We start from the raw sequence: 21,370 nt of genomic DNA, 5'->3' as shown, positions 1-21,370 counted from the left end.
CAACACTGATGTTATTGTGGTATTTTTCTTTCCACATTGAAGAGGACTGTGAGACTGGAGAAAAAGATGTGGGCAAGAAGTGAACATCTTTGTTGATAGGTCTCTCTGCTAGATGGGAACTACCAGCAGAGAGTCCATGTGATTAACACACTAAACGAGAACAACTTGCAGGTTGCACAGTACTGCCCTGGATTGATCCAAGCTGCTTTTGATTTTGATGTTAACCAGATATATTCCCATTTGTAGCAATACTTAGAATAAACTGTGTACCTTGGTGTTCTGTGATGCAGAATCTCACATGACCCAAAGAATTGTTGGCTTGGACTTACCCAGGAATGTCTCCCTGCAAAGTTTAGGCCCATTCAGGATCAATATCTGCCTACTCTTAAAATTGAGAGATATTGATGATCTATATTCATGCTGTCCACAGTAGAAATGAAGGACTGGTGGTGTGGCTCAGTGGGCAAGCACTTGCCTAGAATCACCCTGTGAAAGACTAGGGACCTTGTCCAGCAGTTGAGTGCCTGCCTAGAATTCTCCAGAATGGAACCAGGCGTGTGATTCAGTGATCAAAATAATGTACCATACAGAGGCCCTAGTTCAATTCCCAGGACTCCAGAGTATATGCATGTGCATGTGTGCTTGTGCATGCATTGCATATACATGTGCATGTATATCAAGCATCTTGCACATTTGCAATCAATGACAGCCAGAAGCACACACTTTCCTGGCTCAGTAGTTCAACCTCTCTGAGCTCTGTACACTTACTCCTCAAGGTCTTTGTCGAATGATATGACAGTGGTTAGGGACCCATCAACATGCTGGGAGCAGCAGCTGCTTAGAGAGGGTTACCATGGAGGGCTCTTTCTCTGTGTTGTAGCTATCTCCTTTATTGTCTTTTTCTCTTCTCTGTGATTTATCTTCAACACATTGTGTTTCTCTTTGCCATGGAGATGGAATTGAAATAAAACTATTAGGTGAAGAGTCCTGTCAAGTCGTTGCTCTCGCTTTCAGCTCATGATGAAATTCATCTGTTCTATCCTAGTTCGACTACAGCGATGTCCCCCAAGCCCCAACCCACAGCCTGGCAGTACCCCCGAGACTTATTCTGCCTCTGTGAGAGGACCCTGGAACCTTTCCCTTCCCGCAGACTTAACCTGACTGTAGTTGTCCTAAAGAGAAAGTGGAGACAGACAGAGATAATGCCCCTACATTCATCTTATTTCTTGGGTTCTTCTTGGTTTTCATTCCTCCAAGTCTTTGGGGGGGGGGGAGGCGTGCCTCTGTGTCCATGTGATTATAGAAGTAAAGCAAGGGAGGGGGAGTTCCTAGTAGATAATCAGATGTAAACCTCAGAGTTCAGCATGGCCTGGATCTTTCTCTCCTTAGAAATATCCCCATTACTGCATGAACTGAATGCTTGAGGGGAAGTCCTGTAATGCCAGCACATGGAAGGTTGAGGCAGCAAGATCTGGATGGAGTTCAAGGTCATCCTCAGCTGCATAGTGAGTTCAAAGCCAGCCTGGGCTACATCAGACGCTACTTCTGGATACATAGTCTCCAAAGATATATGTGTGTGTGTGTATGTATATGTATATATATGATATGTAAACTATAACCATAGTTTTTTGCTGTACTAAGAAGCTCTATGATGCATCTAGGGGAGGTGTTTTGGAATAACTCTCTCTCCTCCTTCCTTTTAGGCTTATCTAAATCCCTCGGGCTCATCGAAGGGTATGGTGGGAGGGGCAAAGGAGGCCTTCCTGCCACCCTTTCCCCCTCTGAAGAAGAAAAAGCCAAAGGACCTCATGAGAAATATGGCTACAATTCCTACCTCAGTGAAAAGATCTCCTTGGACCGGTCTATTCCAGATTATCGTCCTACCAAGTAAGCTACAGCTGTGCCCCAGAAAAGAGCTGGCTGGCTTTGACTCAGTGTGTGATACTTTCTCATCTATTTGTAACCACGGAGGGATCTTTTCTTTCCCTCTGTTTCTTCTATGATCAGTCAGTCAAGGACTTCATTGCTTAGGAAATATTGTCTACATGGAAAATAAAGTAAGGGCCAGTGAGGTGGCTTAGTTGATTGTGTGCTTGTCTAGTATGGGCTCTGGAATGAAGTCCTGGATTCCATCCCTACCATCACAGGCACGGTGGCACACACTAATTCTAGCACTGGAGAAGTGGAGGCAGGAGTGCCAAGAGCTCAGAACTGAGGTAGGGGGTCAGCATGGGCTAAGCAGTTAGTTTGAGACCAGCCTGGGCTACATGACACCATCTCAGAAAATAAAAAGCAAAACTTACAAAAGCATAAAACAAAAATGAAAAAATGTATAGAAAGAATCTTAATATTAAAGGTTTTTAAGTTTAAAATATCACCATAGTATCTTAACTTAAACATGGCAATTATTGACATCTTAATGTATATTAATTATCTTTTATCTTTCTATCTATCTATCTATCTATCTATCTATCTATCTATCACCTATCAATATCTGTCATCTACCTGTCTATCAATATCTGTCACCTACCTATCATCAATCTGCTGAACTTTATTTTATCTATTTATTGATTGTGGAGATAATGTTGTATTGTATGTAGCTCAGGCTAGCTCAAACTTGCTATATAGCCCAAATTGGCCTCATACTCATGATCAATTCTCCTGCCTCAGCCCTCTGATGTTGGAATTATAGACATGAGCCTCTATGGCTAGCATATTGATAATATTGTATACTATCATGTACCAATATATGACAAGATCAAAATATGATCTTTGAGTCTATTTACTATAGATTATGAATAATTGGTGGATCAGTTTTGTCTTTTTGATTTGATGTTGTATTACAATCATGCGTGTAAATGTTTGTGTTCCTGTGTGTACACATATGTGTGTAGTGGGGTATATAGGCAAGTGTGTGTATGTACACATGGAGGACAGAGGTAGAGGTTAGCTATCTTTTTTTAAAGAATTATGTTATGTATGTGAGTACACTATAGCTGTCTTCAGACACAGCAGAAGAGGGCAATGATGCCATTACAGATGGTTGTGAGCCACCATGTGGTTGCTGGGAATTGAACTCAAGACCTCTGGGAGAGGAGTCAGTGCTCCTAACCACTGAGACATTTCTCCAGCCCCAATGTCAACTATCTTATTCTCTCTCCACCTTAGTTTTCAAGACAGGCTCTCTTACCAAATGTGAAGCTCACTAATTCAGTTAGGCTAGCTGGCTGCCCCAGTGAGCCCTAGGGAATCCTCCGGTCTCTGCCTTCCCGGGGCTGGTATTCCAAGGGCCTGCTGCCATGCCTGGCACTTTCATGGGTGCTGGGGCTTGAATTCAGTTCTTCATGCTTTTTTTTTTTAATTAGGTATTTTCCTCGTTTACATTTTCAATGCTATCCCAAAGGTCCCCCATACCCACCCCCCAATCCCCTACCCACCCACTCCCCCTTTTTGGCCCTGGCGTTTCCCTGTGCTGGGGCATATAAAGTTTGCAAGTCCAATGGGCCTCTCTTTGCAGTGATGGCCGACTAGGCCATCTTTTGATACATATGCAGCTAAAGACAAGAGCTCCCGGGTCCTGGTTAGTTCATGTTGTTGTTCCACCTATAGGGTTGCAGTTCCCTTTAGCTCCTTGGGTAATTTCTCTAGCTCCTCCACTGGGGGCCATGTGACCCATCCAATAGCTGACTGTGATCATCCACTTCTGTGTTTGCTAGACCCTGGCATAGTCTCACAAGAGAGAGCTATAACTGGGTCCTTTCAGCAAAATCTTGCTAGTGTATGCAATGGTGTCAGCGTTTGGAGGCTGATTATGGGATGGATCCCTGCATATGGCAATCACTAGATGGTCCATCCTTTCGTCACAGCTCCAAATTTTGTCTCTGTAACTCCTTCCATGGGTGTTTTGTTCCCATTTCTAAGAAAGGGTAAAGTGTCCACACTTTGGTCTTCGTTCTTCTTGAATTTCATGCGTTTGGCAAGTTGTATCTTATATCTTGGGTATCCTAAGTTTCTGGGCTAATATCCACTTATCAGTGAGTACATATTGTGCGAGTTCCTTTGTGATTGGGTTACTTCACTCAGGATGATACCCTCCAGGTCCATCCATTTGCCTAGGAATTTCATAAATTCATTTTTTTAATAGCTGAGTAGTATTCCATTGTGTAAATGTACCACATTTTCTGTATCCATTCCTCTGTTGAGGGGCATCTGGGTTCTTTCCAGCTTCTGGCTATTATAAATAAGGCTGCTATGAACATAGTGGAGCATGTGTCCTTCTTACCGGTTGGGACATCTTCTGGATATATGCCCAGGAGAGGTATTGCGGGATCCTCCGGTAGTACTATGTCCAATTTTCTGAGGAACCGCCAGACTGATTTCCAGAGTGGTTGTACAAGCTTGCAATCCCACCAACAATGGAGGAGTGTTCCTCTTTCTCCACATCCTCGCCAGCATCTGGGGAACACTCCTCCATTGTTGGTGGGATTGCAAGCTTGTACAACCACTCTTCATGCTTTTGTAGCAAACACTTTTTATCCCCTGAGCCACCTCTCCAGCCCCACAATCATTTACGATGACTCATTATGTCTACGGGCTGTTTTTGATGTTTTACTGTTGTGTGTAGTGCTGATCAATCTTTTCTCATTCCCATCTATGCATTGATTAGGTGCTCACTTCCAAGCTTTGAATCTATAAGAAAATGTTGGCGACTCCAAGAATTTTGTCAATTCCTTTGTTGTTGTTTGGTTATTGTTATTATTATTATTATTATTATTATCATCATTATTATTGTTGAGAATTTCATACATATATACAATGAAATATAGCCATATCTACCCCACCCCCATTTCCAGCCTCAATCTCCCCATATATCTCCCTCTACATGTCCCCAATGTCATGTCTTCTGTTCATAAGCATGTGGGTGTGGGGACATTCACTGATGCACAGGTAACATACCAGTCCATGAACCCAAAGCAAAATGACTCACCCACCATTAGCAGCCATTAAATGCCAACAGCTCCTTCACCAAGGGTGGAGCTTGCCACCCCTCCCCCACCTGATCTGGAGCTTCCAGGGCCCCTATTTACTATGTAGGAGCTCACTCTAGCTTCTCAAATCTCCATTTTCTTTAGATTTTCAGTGTCTCCTTTTTATTTCCATTTAGAATGTGCCCTCGCTCGCAGTAGATTATTTCTTTTTTCAAATGGGTTTTGTGCAAATCAGTTAAGTATCCTGGTTACTGAGAAAAATAAATTCAAGATAAAGAAAATTATCTTAAATGGATTTAAAATTACAGCATTAGCCGAGAAACCCGTTAAATCTCTCTCTCTGCCTCTAATAAGTGCACATTCATTTTGAATCACTAGGAAAAATATACATCACCCCTGTTGCATGCTATTTTGTCTTCCTGGACTTGTGTTCTCAGAAAAAAAAAAACCCACATCTGGTGGTTTTCACTTCCTAGTGCTTTCTGATTAGCCTTTCTTATTTCCATGTTGGCAAATAAACATGGCCCTGGTTTTTGCTCTCTTATGAGACTGGAAAGGCCTCCAACATGCAGTGTATTAGAAATGGCTCGGCTGAACAGAAATCAGTGAACATCTATTACGCACCCAGAGACCGGCCTCACCATGGAGATGTAATAACACAAGGAATATAGCCTAGTCTACTCACTTCTTGTCTGGGGAGAGAAACAGACAGGCAAGGAAGTTCTTCCAGTACAAGGTGAGACCCTGTCGTACAAATTTTCCTAGGGAGATTTATTTTCTCAAGACTGGGAGACTTTTGTTGCTGTGACAAAATATCTAATAAGAAGACACTTAAGGGGGAAGGAATTTGTTTTGTCTCATAGTTTAAAGGTGTGGTCCACCATGGTAGGGAAGGCATGGGGCATGAGGTAGCCGGTCATATTGCATCTGCAATCAGGAAGGGGGGCTAGGGATATACTCACTTTTTCCTTTTTATTCATATGGAAACCCAGGTTATGGGATGGTACTACTCACACTCAGGGTGTATCTTTCCATCCCAGTTACCTCTATCTAGAAACTCCTTCACAGAATGTGTCCTGAGGACTGTGTTTTGTTTTTGTTTTTAAATGATCATTTGGAATCTCATCAAGATGGTAATTGAGATTAGCCATCCAAGCACCAGTATCAGGCCTTCAGAATGACTCCACCCTATTCTTCCTGCACAATGAGTTTACGTAAGGTTACTTACAGGAGCACAGACAACTTCCAGTGGCTGCATTTCTAAAGTACATGCCTCCCTTCCCCAGCAACCATTTATTGCCAATAGATTCTCAGGGAGGGGCAGGGCCTTGTGAACCTCTATCCTCCATGATGAAACATTAGCACCGATCTCTTACAGAGAATCTCAGCTGCTGAGAATTCAAGGGAGCAAGAGCCCCATCATTCCTGAGGAACAGTGGTCCACAGCAGCCATGGCAACTGCACACACAATACGTGATGGGAATGTCTGAGCATCTCTTGCTTGAAATGATATCCCAAAGCTTGAAGGATACACAGGATAAAGCATCTGAAGAGGAGTGGAGCAGCCGGGGGGGGGGGGGATAACAATGGGCCAGACCAGGGGAACAGAAAGCAAACTTTGGATGTGGTTCTCTGCAGTAGAAAGTCTCAGTATCTTCTAGTACTGCACAGTGGAGCAAGCCCACATTTACTTCTGGTTCCTTCTGAGGCTGCTAATATGATGGGGGAAAGGCACAGAGCATGGAAAGGGAAAACTAAAGAATCTAGTTGGCGACATCACCCAACACCAAAAGGACTTCAGAAGATGGAAAGAGAATGGATAAATGGTATTTGGTTGGTTAGAAAAACTGAGACCTAACCTCCCATGTGAGATGGGTGGACGGACGTTTGATTTAGTTTTGATTCCATGACTGAGATAAATACCCTTACAAAAAGCAACTTTGAGGAGGAAGGATTTGTTTGGCTTTATAATTGCAAGGCAGCATGCATCATTTCAGAGAGTTTAAGGTGGGTGACTCAAGTAGCTAGTCCTGTCACTGCTATAGTTGACAATGAAGAAAACATACATTCTCACTTGTTTGCTTGCTGGGGCTTCTCAGTGACTTTTATACATCCAGGGCCCAGCCCATAAAATACTATCACTCACATTCAGGCTGGGTCTTCCCATTTCAGGTAACAATCAAGACAATCTGCTAAAGACATGCCCATGGACCAATCTTAACTAAGCCAATTCCTCCATTGAGATTCCCCCCACCCCCACCCCACACACAAGGTGATTCTCCATTGCCAAGTTGATAGTTAAGACTAGCCAGATTGTTAGAGCAGAAGAATACAACTTGGTCAGAACCCTGGGGACTCACTGTTCCATTAGCTCTCCAGGGGAGACATGAACAAATGCCTACTCATCCCAGATAGGGCTGATACCAGACCAAACTAATGGTTCCACTGAAGTCCAATTTGGTCAACTGATGAGTTTATTGGGCTTCCTTACAGAAATCCACTCCATAATAGATGGCCACCTCATGGACCATGCAGCATGGAGACCTGCCTTCAGTTAGTCAATCTTCCACTTCTTAGATGGTCCAGCATTTCCCAAGATCCCTTGCAGCTGGTGGTGAGGCAGAAAGAGTAATAGGTAGGATCCCAAGTGATGGACCTAAGAGCCTCCACTACCTTCTGTTATGGAGGGGAGTTAACTCCATTATTATTAGCACAGACCTAGCTACCTATCATCTATCATTGTGATATTTTGCTCAAGCTGTTGTTATGGTTGCCAGGCCAAGTACTATCTATATTCCCAAATGAAGTCAGGATGGTCATATGATGCCTGAAGGAAAAGCCATATACTAATATACAGGACCTGGACAGGGCAGGACAGGACAGGACAGGACAAGACAGAACAAGACAGATTTTTCTTATGGCTGGATGTGGGTAGGAATGGAAGGATTGTAGTCATCTCCCTATTTCTGTTGCTCTAGTTTCTGTTCTGTTGCTGTAATGATCCATTCTGATGAAAACCAACTGGGGAGGAAAGAGCTTATTCCATTGTACACTTCCAGGTCACAATTCATCACCCAGGGAAGTCAGGACAGAAACCCACGGGAAGAGATCAAAACAGAAATTCTAAAAACAGAAACCATAGAGGGAACACTGCATGCTGGTGTACTGGCAGGCTCACACTTAGCCAGCTTTCTACAATACAGCCTAGGACCGTCTGCCTAGGAATGGTGCTGCCCACAGTGGGCTGGGCCTTCCTACCTATATCAATTAATAATCAAGACAGTACCCCGAAAAACATCCCCCCCAAAGGTCTGATCTGGGTAATCTTTGAATTGAGGCTTTCCTCTCATTCAACTCCAGGCTGTGTCAAGGTGACAAAGCTATCCAGGACAACTGCCTTCATATCTGGCAGTTGGAACCTGTCCCTGTCCTTTACCTTCTGATGTCTAGTTTATAGAGGTGACATATCAGAATATGCTTAATGGGGAGAGTTTCAGCTCTGTGACCTCTCTAGGCTCTCACGTGCAAAACTTTAATGAATCTACTTGGCAGAAACCAACTCAGCTTAAAGAAGAGGCCTATAGATGACAGCAAGGGTCTCAGGATGGCTGTTAATATGGAATGCCTGTTGTTAAACTCCATCTTTATAAAATATTACCTTACTCAGTTTTTATTTGCTAGCTATGTACATGTGCATATGTGTGCACATGTGTGTTTATGCATGTGTTTGTGGAGGATACAGGTCAATCTCAAATCTCGTTCCTCAGGAATTTTCTATTTGCTTATTTGAGTCAAGGTCTCTTACTGGGACTACGGCTTACCTATTAAGCTAAGCTGACCTAGGGATCCTCCTGTCTCCACTTCCTCAGGACTGGGATTATAGGTGTGACCAGCACACCTGGATTTCTATGTGGTCAGACTCAAGCTGGCCAGAAAAGCAATCTGCTGACTAAGCCATCTCCCCAGCCCAGTCACACTCAGAAACTAGAGAAATAGGAGCTCCAGGCATCAGAGTACAGAGTCTATGGTCAGTGAATAAACCGACAAATCAACAATAGCAGTGACAAAGCAAACCCAAACCTTAATAATAATAACAAATGGCATTTGAAGAAAGCAGAGCTTCTAGGCTTTACAACCATAATTGACTTGCAAGGATCATAGAATGCTTAGCTTACAAAGTGAGAACATTTCTGTTATGGAAATAACCATAATCAAAATAAATCCTATAAGCTTAAAATTGAGCAAAAATAAGCAAGTCTGTGGAAGGCTGGGAAGTAGCATTGAGGGCATCGCTTGGATAAATAGGGATAAAAAGGAGTTGGCAAAATTAGAGAGGGAAAAACAGATCTGCACACCTATATCAGCCCTCACCCAAGGCTTAGGAAACATGGTAGAAGAGGGTGTGTAAGGAGTGTAGGAGCCCGATGGTGGAGACAAGCTGTAAGATGCTGCCATGCACACAGGAGTTGGCTGCTGCACACATGCACTTGAATCCACTGCAGCTGTGATCATCTGCATAGGCTCAAGCCGACACAAAGTCCACATCCCACTAGGCAGCGCTAATTAAACTCTTCCAGTTAGAAATTGAAAAAAAGGGGGTTGAGCAGGACACATACATGCACACAGGCATGCAAGCACGCAGGCATGCACACGCAGACATGTTGCTGGGTGTCCTAATTTGCTGTCTGTGGCTCTGAAAAAGCACTCTGACCAAAAGCAACTTGGGTGAGGAAAGTGTTTATTTAGCTCCCAAGCCCAAGTCATCATCTATCATAGCCAGAAGCCAAGGCAGGAACTAAGGCAGGCTTGCTTGTTCTTCCATAGAGATTTACCTCTTACCAAGACACCACAGCCAAATATTACAGAAGAAACCATGGAGGGCTGCTGCTTGCTGGCTTGCTCAAGCCTCTTTTCTTATAGTAGTACCCAGGGCCGGAACAGAGGTGATTCAACCCATAGTGAGCTGGGCCCTCCCACACCAGTCATCAATCAAGGACATCCATCAAGTACCACAGACTTGGATACAGGCCAATTTGGTGGGGGCATTTTCTCATTAAGGTTTCCTTTTTCAAAATAACTCTAGCATGTGTCACCTTGACATAAGACTAGCCAGCACAGCAAGCAAACTAAATTAAACCAGCGCTGCAGAGACGGCTCAGTTGGTAAGCACGAAGACCTGAGTTTAGAGCCCAGTGCACACCAAAGCCAGAAATGTTAGCACTCACACATCTGTAATTGTACTGTTAAGGGAGTGGGAGCAGACAGACCTCTGGATTTTGCTGGCTAACCAGTTGAGACATTTGCTGAATTCTGGATCCAGTAAGAGACCTTGTTTTAAAAAGTAAGAATCATGGGAGAAGACATTCAACATATATGTACATGTCTACTCTTACACACATGTGCACACACAGAATTTTTAAAAATAAAGTAATACCACACAGACAAAAAATAAGAAATAGCACCTTAGTCATTGTTGTTCAGAAAAACAGGGATTACAGAAGAGATATGAGATCATTTATGCTCTGGTTTAATAAAAGTTCAACTAAAGCAAAATATGTCTGTAAAATTTCAGTGAAACTATAATCAAAATGTAATATATGCATACTACAAGCATAGAATGTGGACTGACAAGATGGCTCAGGGAGCAAAGGCGCTTGCTGCCAAGCCCAGTGACCCGAGTTCGATTCCTGAAACCCACATAGTAGAAGGAGAAAATGAACTCCTGCAAGCTGTTCTCTGAGTCACACACACATACACAATGTATATCATATTATCTGCAAGAAAATTAGATACAAAGACAAAGATTAAAAATTTGGTTGGACAGTGCTATTCTGTTCTCTGTCCTATTTATTTTTTGGAAACTCTTAATAGGATAAATCTGAAGACAGTATTTGAGATGATTTGGAGAATTGCCCACAGGCCATGCAAGATAAACAAAGACACATCTTGCAAATTTAGAGTGTCACATGAAGTGACCAAATTAAACTGTGTCCTCCCTGTCAATGAATAGTAAGGGCCTTATTCCTGGATTAGACTTCTCTGAAAATGAGCCCTGGGGTCCAGGAGAGAGAGAGTAGCCTTGGACTAGAATATTTTTTTCTCCCAGTGGGTGGCATCCTATGTTAAGTCCCCCCAAAAAGCTCTCATGAGGATTGTTTTTGGAGATCAGATTAAAGTGGATGGATTTCATTATAGTTTTAAACAGAACCCCGGTTGCTTTAGTTCTAACCACACTTGAGGAAATTGTTCTCCTAGTAAATATGAACGAAATCTTAGGTAGTTGTAAAATCGACCCCTTCCTTCTCACATCTCATCCCAAAACTTGGTTTTTCTGCTTTTCTAATTCCATGGCTTGCTTTCCGCTGCTGGACAGGTATTTTAAATTCCTCTGAACCTGAAACTGTCAATCTTTCCATGTTTTCATTTCCTGAGTGCTTTAAAGCCTACGAAGATAGCATCCCTCCCAATACTTATAAATATTCCATTCTGGTTTTGTTTTCTCTGATTGTCTTATATTTTGCTCCTCCATCCACAGAGAATTTATTGCAGAATGTGGCACAGGTTTGGGGGTCTTTTGTTCCCAATGTCTTTACATCATTTTTTTAAAAACAAAACAGCCTTTTCAGAATAATTGTATAAGCAACCCCCATTCTCTCCTTGGAAGGAGGGGACTGCATTACATTTGATGTTTCTTATAGGAGTGGTTTATTTCCCAGGTTGTGTTTGTATTCTTTTGGTCCATATCTCTTATTTTTCTTTTCCATTTTTTGTTCGTTTTAAAATATTAAAAGTAGTTGCATGACTGAAGTCCCCTGTGTGTCAGGGAGGAACGATTCATTTCTAGGTATGTAGGATATCAAAGAGGGTAAGAAAGCAAGTGGGCTGTTTAAAGTGGTATGGGCCAGGTCCAAAAGGGAAAGAGCAAAGAGCAAGTGGCCCCTAGAGCAGGAGAGCCCTGCAGAAAGGACCTTGACTGCATTTCCCATTTTATCTTATTTATGTACTTCCATATTAAACACAATAACTGTGTGTATTCATGGAGCGTGGGATGATAATTGGATGTTTGTATATGTGATGATCAAATCAAAGCATTTGGAATTTTAGCCTCATTAAACATTGATCTTGTCTTGATGGGATCCTCAGATTCCTCTTTGCTGGCGCATGAGAAGTGTACTGAACAACTGTGGCTGCCCATTGTTGCCCCAGTAATACCTGCAATCCTGTATTGTGTGGTGCTGGGAATGGAAACCAGGGCCTCACACAGGCAAGCAAGTGTGTGAGGAGCTGCATTCCCAGCACTTCTGCTGGCATTCTTCAAAGCTCTGTGTGTGTGTGTGTGTATGTGTGTGTGTGTGTGTGTGTGTGTGTGTGTGTGTGTGCGCGCGCGCGCGCGCGCATGCACGCACGCACATGAGTGCACACATAAGTTCATGCATGAGTGGGTGTGTGTGCATGGTCAGAGGACAAACTCAAGTTTGCTCCTCAATCTCCACCTTGCTTGAAGTAGAGTCCCTTAACTCTTCTTATTAGCTGGCCTTGGAGCTTCTATGGATTCCCATCTCCATCTCCCATCTTGTTTTAGGCACAGTGGGATCACAGAAAGGTGCTGTAATCTACCACTGAGCCACATTCCTAGCCCCTCACTGGGGGGTTCTAGGTAGGGGCTCTTCCACTGAGCCACATTCCAAACCCAGCTTTATGCAATAGCTGGGGATTTGAATTCAGACCCTCACATTTATGCAGCAACCCACTAATGCTTTCTTTTTCTTATTTCATTCACTTATTGATTGTGGATTCATGCATGCATATGTGCGGGTTTGCCTGGACATTTGAACTGTGGTTTATGTGTGGAAATCAGAGGACAACATGTGTGTATTGGTAGAAATAGGAATGAGGAAGAAGAGAAGGAAAATAAAACAGACTCCCACCAAATCAGCACAATGCTGCAGCTAACTGGATATGGGTGAAGAGGTCTATGCCAAAGTATCTAGCTTGAAAGTTGAATTTGCATTTGTGGTACTGCGGATTGAATCTGAGGTTTCCGATGTACAAAGCAGGCACTGTAACACTTAGCCATCCTCTAGTGCAATGGCTCAAGCTTGGGGATGTACAGTGGAAGTGGTTTACCTAATCAGGAGCAAGGATTGTCCCATGCTTCATATTTTGTGGTGTTCCCAAGGAGATGGGACCTCTGCTTGTCCATGGTTTCCCATAGTTACTGTTTCCATGAGATGACCACAAGTTGTGCATCATTCCAGTTTTGTTCACTATTTTCCAGTATGTATGGGTGAGGATGGTGACTCCAGAATCCAGCCAAAGCTTTATAGCTCCTGGCTCTTATCCTTTGTCCTGATGTATCATTCATGTGCTAGTGTATTATCAGGGTGTTCAGTTATCCCATAATCTGTGGGAAGGACCACCTTGGTATGGGAAATCTGTCTGCTTATTAAAGCTATTGCCAAGACTCCTGTGCAGACTTTAATACCATGCCTCCCTGCTCAGACAGCCTTTGCGTTATTGATGAGCAATTCCTGCCGCCGTTATCTTCAGCCTCTCCTTTGGCCTCCTGTTTAATAAATCCCCATGTCAGGGTTCTTCAGAATTCATTTTGCTTCCCTGAGAAAGGGTCCTCATTCCTTTTATTTTCCCCCCCTGCAAATTCTAGCTGGTTCTATCCCAGCAACGTCAGTTTTGTGCACAGATGTGGGGTGTCATTGTGTTGAGCTTGGTGGGTGCATGCATGTGGGGGGTCTGGAAGTCAGGAGTAAGGTCTAGACTGAGCAGGGAGGATGGCATCATACAGGCACTGGCTATGTGGGTGAGTTGCTTGTCTTGTTACTATGACAAAATGCCTGATGAAAGCAATTCAAGGAAGAAAGGTATATTCTGGCTCAAAGCAGGGGAAGGGTATAGTATGTCATGGCTAGGAAGGCTCCACCACTGGAATGCGAGGCATCTGATCTTAGCGCATTCACAGTTAAAAGGCAGAGAGGGATGCTGATGGTGCTTAGCCCACTTTCTCCTTTTTATGTATTCATGCTGGGACCCCCAACTCATGGAGTGGAGCCCCTTATGTTAAGAGTGGGGATTCCCACTTCTGTTAACCCAATCTAGACATTCCCTCATAGGCATGTCCTAAGGCTTGTTTCTATGGTGATTCTAGAGCTTGTTGAACTGACAGCTTGTACTGATCAGGTATTTTTGAGGCATCCTGGGCCTGTATGGGCTGTGATGCTATAATACAATGCCATAAGGCTTCCAGATTTTCTTCTCATGAAAGGACATGTGTGATTATTGACCACATGACTAAGCCCCTTTTTATATCAATCATCTTTGATGATTGATATACTTTGGTTCGTGTCTTTTTGCTTTTTCCTTCCTTCCTTCCTTCCTTCCTTCCTTCCTTCCTTCCTTCCTTCCCCAGCTCCTCCCTGGGGGATTCTAGGCAGGTGCTGTACCACGGAGCCACGCCCCCAGCCCCTCACTGGGGGATTCTACAAAGGTACTCTACCACTGATCCATGCCACTAGCCTCTGGTTTTCACCTGGATTCAAAGTGAATTCAAAACGTGAAGCATCCTAACTACGACTTTCTCTTTCACTGACATGCTCGCCCAGAGGGAAACTGCCCAATAAATACTTGCTGGTTGAAATAATAAATAGTTCCAGGCTCAGGAGCCTGTCTGATTCACTGAGCACAATAATTATTCCCTTTTATTGACTGCCTTTTATGTTTTTGTCACTGTGCTGCATGTTTTATTGATCTCATTTTAATTTAACCACTCTCTGAAGTAGCTGTTACCATCTCTGTTTTATAAATGAGGTAAGGGGGTCCTGGACAGGTTCAGAAGCCTGACTTAGGTCACATAGGTCCTGCGGTGCCCTGGCTCAAGCCCACATATTTGTTGTGGGAGGCTATGTCCAAGGCTTTTGGATGCTGCTTTTCCTATCAGCTAGCCTCTCTAAAACCAGTTACACCTAACCTCACCTCTTACACCTGCAGAATGGAACTGTCTGTCTAATCACTCTGGTATTGATAACTTGTATGTCTACAGAATGGAGCCTTCTACCCACACTGGTATTGCCAGATGGAAAATTCTTAATCCTAGAGAAAAGGAGAATTCCTTTGCAGAATATCTCTCTCTCTCTCTCTCTCTCTCTCTCTCTCTCTCTCTCTCTCTCTCTCTCTGTCATTGTCTGTTTCTCTCCATCTATCTGTATTTTTCTGACTTTATCTCTTTATCTCTCCCTCCATTCTCCCCTTCCTGTGTTCCTGTGTGTGTATGTACATAGTCTACTACTTTAATTTTGTTCTGTTGATTGCTTTTAAGTCATCCAACTCAAAATTCTAATGCCAAAGAGATAGAATATGGAATCTGATGAGTTATCCAGTACAATCCCCAGAATGATAGACGTTACACTATTTACAGGACACAATCCTTTTTATTCAGCTCAAGGGGAAAAAAAGTACAATAATGATAGGTTTAGAAAATGTTTTACAGTGGAGTTTATTTAGCTTTAATAGTCAAGGAAACATATCATTGGATGTGTCTGGAAGGTGGTTCCAGAAAGGTTTAGTTGAGAAGGAAAGGTCCATGCTAAAATGAGTAATGCCAGTCCAGGAGCTGGGACCCTGAATAAATATAAAAGGGAAAATGATCTGAGCATTAGATTTCATCTTTCTCTGCTGCTTATAGGCTCTGGAAACATTGAGTTTTGACCTCATGTGCTTTGCATGTATTCACTACTATAGGAAGCAGGAGTCTCAATTTATGTTTTAACTGACTTCAAGCTGATGCTGGGATTGACAATGTCAGTTATCCTTGTGTCTATAGACATTTGGTCCTTGATTGTAGCATTGCAGGCTATTGAGTAACACTTTCTTCTCGACTGATATATTTTGTCCTGGAGGGAGACTCATTAAAATGCTGGAAGTCAACAACTTACAAGTCTCAGGAAGTTTCTGAAACTGACAACTTTGGCTAGTCTTCTTTCTCCCCAAAGTTTTATAACAAATGAAAAGTGATGGGGAGTGGAGAGTCCCCCATCAGCCTACTTGCTTTCTCAGAGATCCGGGGATGGAGCTTTTATGAGTCATTACACATTCTAGAGTGGGTTTTTTTTTCAGTGACAAAGATACTTTTGAATTAATTATGTATGGTTTTATTAATCATTCCTCATCCATGTTCCTATTAAACTCATTGGTTCCTATTAAACTCATTACCAAGTTGGACTCAGGTAGAATTGTTACTCTGGTCTGTCTTTGGTACCCTGTCTAGCACCAGTAGAAGTTTGTTCAGGTCTTCTCAGGAAAAGTCACTCAACAGGGAGATTTGTCACTATGAGAGGGGTTCACTCAGTTCATCACATACTTAGAAATCCTCATGCTCTCTGTTCAAGGGATTTGGGCAATGGAACCCAGAATTGATAAGCTTTGGGGAGGAGAGTTCTTAGTGTACCACTTCTCATTGCAGCACTGTGGTCTTCCGGGGAACCTCATTCTACACTAGTGCTCATAAATAGTCATGACCTATCTATTCTTCTAGTGGAAGACTAGGTGAAATACTCTTCCACAAACATGTATGTCTTAGTTTCCTTTCTGTTGTTGTGATAAGCAACATGATCAAAAGCAGCTCAGAGAAAGAAGACATTTACTTGGTTTACACTTTCAGGTCATAGGTCATCATAGAAGGAAGTCCTGACAGGAATTCAAATGAGGAATTTGAAGGGCAGAACCTACAGAAGAACACTGCTTGGTAGCTGTCTGATGGGGTTAGGCATAGCTAGCTTTTTTAAAAGTTTATTTATATTCCAAATGCTGTCCTTCCTCCCAGTTCCTCCCCCCTAAAGTCTCTTCCGCCCCCCCTTCTACTCTGAGAGGGTGGGCACCCTCTAGGTATCCTCCTTACCCTGGCGTATCAAAACTCTACAGGGTTATGTGCATCCTCTCCCACTGCAGCCAGGCAAGGCAGCCCTATGTGTGTGTGGAACCCTCAGGCCAGCCTGCATATGCTCTTTTGTTGGTGGTTCAGTCTCTGAGAACAGCTAAGGGTCCAGGTTAGTTGACTCTGTTGGTCTTCTTGTGGAGTTCCTATCCTCATCAAGGCCTTCAATCTTCCCAATTCTTCCATAAGAGTTCCTGACCTATGTCCAATGTTTAGCTATGGGTATCTGCATTTGTTTAAGTCATTGGCTACCTTTTTTTTTTAATGAAGCCTAGGTCTACCTACCTAAGGAATGGTGCTGCCCGTAATGGGCTGGGACCTCTCGAATTAGCCAGTAATCAAGACAAGACAACCCTCACAGACATGGCCACAGGCCAATCCAATCTAAGCAGTTCCTTAATCTAGACTTTCCTTTCAGATGACTGTAGGCTGTGTCAAGATAGCAATTAAAGCTAACTAGGTCAATGCCTTTTTCTACCGGACAATAATCAATAGATCCCAATGTCTGCAATCATGACAAGTATTTTATATAGAGAGACCTTTATTGTTAGTGGTATGTATGTACAGTGAAGATTCCTAAATGTGACAGTTGAGAGAAATCCATGGAGCATTGTGAAAGATGGGATCTTCAGAAGTGTCTAACTGGAAAATAACTCAGGCTTCTGGAAGAACAGCAGAGACAGACTAAACCCATTTATTCATGGGAGCACCATGTGTGTACTGCAGAGGGAAGCAGGCACCTCACACTGCAGATGGTATGTTCTTTTAGTTAATTTAGAGGAAAAAAAAAAGATCTGCTCAGCCAACAGAGCTTTGAAGATGAATGCAGGGGGAAAAGAAAAGATTGGGCATATGGAGAGAACATATTTGTTCTTGGAAAATCAGGAGAAAATGTTTAATGTCATCCTAACCTAATTTGCATAAAAAGAGTCTTATGCATGGAATCAGATGAGAGCAAAAGAAAAGGATGTGACTGAACCCTACTGTTCCAAGTATCATCTCATTACCAAGAGTATAAGTAACTCAGTTGAATAAATAAAATTCAAAATTGTGTCAAGGAGATATACTAACGTTATTATGCCTTGGGGATTCCTTCAGCAGTATATGTTGTGATGATAACATAATGTGATATGTTTCCAGGGGTAGCACTTTTACTGTATATTTGACCTCTGACTTAAAATAAAAATAGCCTGCTCTAGTTTCATCTCTGTTGCTGTGATAAAATACCCTAATTAGGGAAGAAATGGTTTATTTCAGCTCACAATTACAGTTATGGTGGGAAATTTAAGTCAAGTTAAAACATTACATTCACAGTAGGGAGAGAATGAACACTTGCATCCTTGCTTGCTTCATCTCAGCTGGCTTTCTTTATGTTCATAGTACATCACAACCTCTTACCTAGGGAATGGTGCCACCCACAATGGGCTGATCCTCCTACATCAATTAACAATCCAGACAATCCTTTACAGACATGCCAGAAGACTAACCTGATTTAGATAATTCCTCATTAAGACCTTTTTATTTTTATTTTTTTTAAACTTGCACAGTCTTATTCATACCATGACTCTGAAGGAGTTTAAATCAGCCCTGGCTGATTTGTGGTGAATGTAGCCCCACCCTGCACACAGAACAGCTGGGGATTGAACTCAGGTCATCAGTCTTAGTACCAAGACCTTTTGCAATGAACTCTCTCACAAGTCCCCTCCATTGCCTTTGTAGATTTGGGTCATTGTTGTGGTTTGAATGAAAATGGCCCCCATATACTCATAGGAAGTGGCATTATTGAAAGTGTGGCCTAGTTGGAGAAAATGTGTTACAGGGGGTGGGTTTTGAAATTTTAGACACACAAGCCAAGCCCAATGTCACTCTCTCTTTGTGCTAATTCTGGATACAGATATCGAACTCTCAGGCACCATGTCTGCCTGGATGCTGCCATGCTTTCCACCATGCTGATAACGGACTGAACCTCTGAATTGTAAGCCAGTCCCAACTAAATGTTTGCCTTTATAACAATTGCCATTGCTATGGTGTCTATTCACAGCAATAAAACCCCAATGAAGACAGTCATTTACGTGATTCAGAGATAATCATGTTGACCACAGTCCCTAGTGTGATTTCTTTAGTGGGTGAATTTGTGTGTTTCTGGAGGAAGAGGAGTTCTATGACTTTGGGTCTTACTTTTTAGGAGTCCAAAGTTCTCTCATTTATTTCTCCATCCCTACTGTGTGTTCAGGGTCTGCCTTTTCTGTCATCTTATCTTTTCTCTCAATGCAAGGCCTGTAATTATGCTTATTTACAGGCCATCCGTATTACAGGTACTTGATGTACCAGGGAACATTTTTTTTCCCCACTTTGTCACACCTGATCTGGAATTTCCTAGTGGTTATTATTATTTTTAACCATCCTGGCTTCTTGCCAGCTTCCTTCTATGTTCCATGCAGGGTTTCCCTATCTGCCCTTTCTGGGTGAAAGCTGACAAGGAAGGAGGGGGAAATGAACAGTCACTGGTTGGCCATGATTATTTTTCAACATAAGCATGAGGTTTAAGGGAGTCTCTGTTTTAAAAATCACAGAGTTATAGTTTTATATGGTTTGGGGGTGCTTTTTAAAAAATAACTATAGAATGCATTGAATTTGTGGACTAGCAAATTTTCATTATTGCTTTTTGAAAAAACAAAATATTTTCTTTGTTTTACACACAGACACACACAAACACACACAGACACACACACACCATTACCAATAGTCAGAGGACAACATCTGTGGAGGTCAAACTCATGTCTTCAGGCATGGCAGCCAGTGTACTCCCCTACTGAGCCATCTCACAAGCTCTCACTGTTTCTTTAGAGGCAACATCTTAGCATCTAAGCTTAAGCTGATAGAGTATCCCCTAGAGCACATTCCCAGTAGATCATAAGAATCCTTTGAGATTCCTGTTGAGATAGAATTCTAGTCTGCACTGTGTATAGATTGACTTAGAATCTCTTGGAGTTGGAACCAGGTATACACACACACACACACACACACACACACACACACACACACAATCTGCTCAGTCTGTAGAGTGGAACTTGTATGTGTTTACACGACTAACCACTTGGTATCAGATAACTCATTTGATATGCTCTTCCCTGGGGAAGATTGCTTCTCCCACTTAGCGTTCTTTACTTGCCTGTAGTCCTTTGCATCGGCTCCATGCCTTGTATGTAGTCTTTCTTCTGTCCACATGAGTGTATCTATTGTTCTTGTCTTTGCTCAGCTCACATGAAGGCAGTCATGTTGATGAGACTTTGTGGATATAGCTTCTGACATTACTAAGAGACACAGCATCACAGCAATCTCCCCACTCCTCTGGCTCATGCAATCTTTCCATCCCCTCTCCCGTGATGTTCCCTGAGCCTTGGGTACAGGAGTCAACTTATAGATGTATCCATTAAGACTGGGCTCCTCAGCTCAATGTTTTGATGACTGTGGGTTTCTGTAGTTGTCTCTGTTGCAAAGAGGTGTTTTCTTCATGAGGAGTGAGGATTACACTTATCTGTCAGTATAGGCCAAATATTTAGAATGTGTTTAGGGATAGCGCTAGTTTAGCAATGTGGCAGTTGTAGGTTCTCCCCCAAGGCCCATGATTTCACTAGTCTGGATACTTGGCTAGGTTTCTTTTGTGTTGAAGGGGCCTTAAATCCAATTACAGAGCTGTTGGTTAACACCAAAGTCTTTTTATTTTTAACTATGTGAATTTATCTTTATTTATGCCACATGCAGTCTAATGGAGTCACATGGAGGCCAGAGAACGTATCAGATTGTCTGGACCTGAAGTTACAGGCGATTGTGAGCTGCCTACTGTGGGTGCTGGGAGCTGATTATGGGTCCTCTGGAAGAACAATAATCACTCTTAACCACTGAGTCATATGTTCAGCCCCTGTCATTCATTAATATGTGCATTCAAAACGAACATATTGATCACTAGTAGAACATACTAGAAACAGTAGCTGCTTCCTGATTTCAGTGATTGGCCAATAGCAAGTTTTTAACCCCACCCCCATTATCTCCCTCATCTCCCTCTATATCTCTCTATGCAATATATAATATATAGTATATAATATAATATATACTGTAATTTACAAGTGTGTGAGTATGTGTGTATGTGTAATTTACACTTTTCTATTAGGCACAGAGACACTGGCAGTCTAATGTGTGAAGCTCTTCAGTGCCTGCAATGGCACACAGTTCAGGATGGCTTTATGTCTTTAGTACTTGCAAAAGTCAGGAGTGTTGCACATCTGCATTCCCTGAGAAGTGGGAGGTAAATAATTACTTGTGTGTACAGGTGTACATGCACGTGTGTGCATCTAGAAGCCAGAAGACAAGCTTGGGTATCATTCCTCAGGCTGGTGTTCGACTTGGTTTTGTTTTTGAGACAGCATCCCACTGTCCT

At 42.6% G+C, this 21,370-nt stretch overlaps 1 protein-coding gene across 1 annotated transcript in view; it reads left to right on the top strand.

The window, feature by feature from the left end:
- Window positions 1–21,370, top strand: part of Galnt17 (polypeptide N-acetylgalactosaminyltransferase 17) — a 433,180-nt gene that overhangs the window by 154,750 nt on the left and 257,060 nt on the right. Inside the window, exon 2 of the mRNA NM_145218.3 lies at window positions 1,704–1,887. Coding sequence (NP_660253.2) covers window positions 1,704–1,887 — 184 coding nt within the window. The remainder of the gene's footprint in view (window positions 1–1,703; window positions 1,888–21,370) is intronic.

The sequence above is a fragment of the Mus musculus genome, chromosome 5, assembly GCF_000001635.26.
Source record: "Mus musculus strain C57BL/6J chromosome 5, GRCm38.p6 C57BL/6J".
In the NCBI taxonomy this organism is placed as follows: Eukaryota; Metazoa; Chordata; class Mammalia; order Rodentia; family Muridae; genus Mus; species Mus musculus.
The sequence above is the reverse complement of the archived record's forward strand: the minus strand, read 5'-3'. Positions and strand labels throughout refer to the sequence as shown.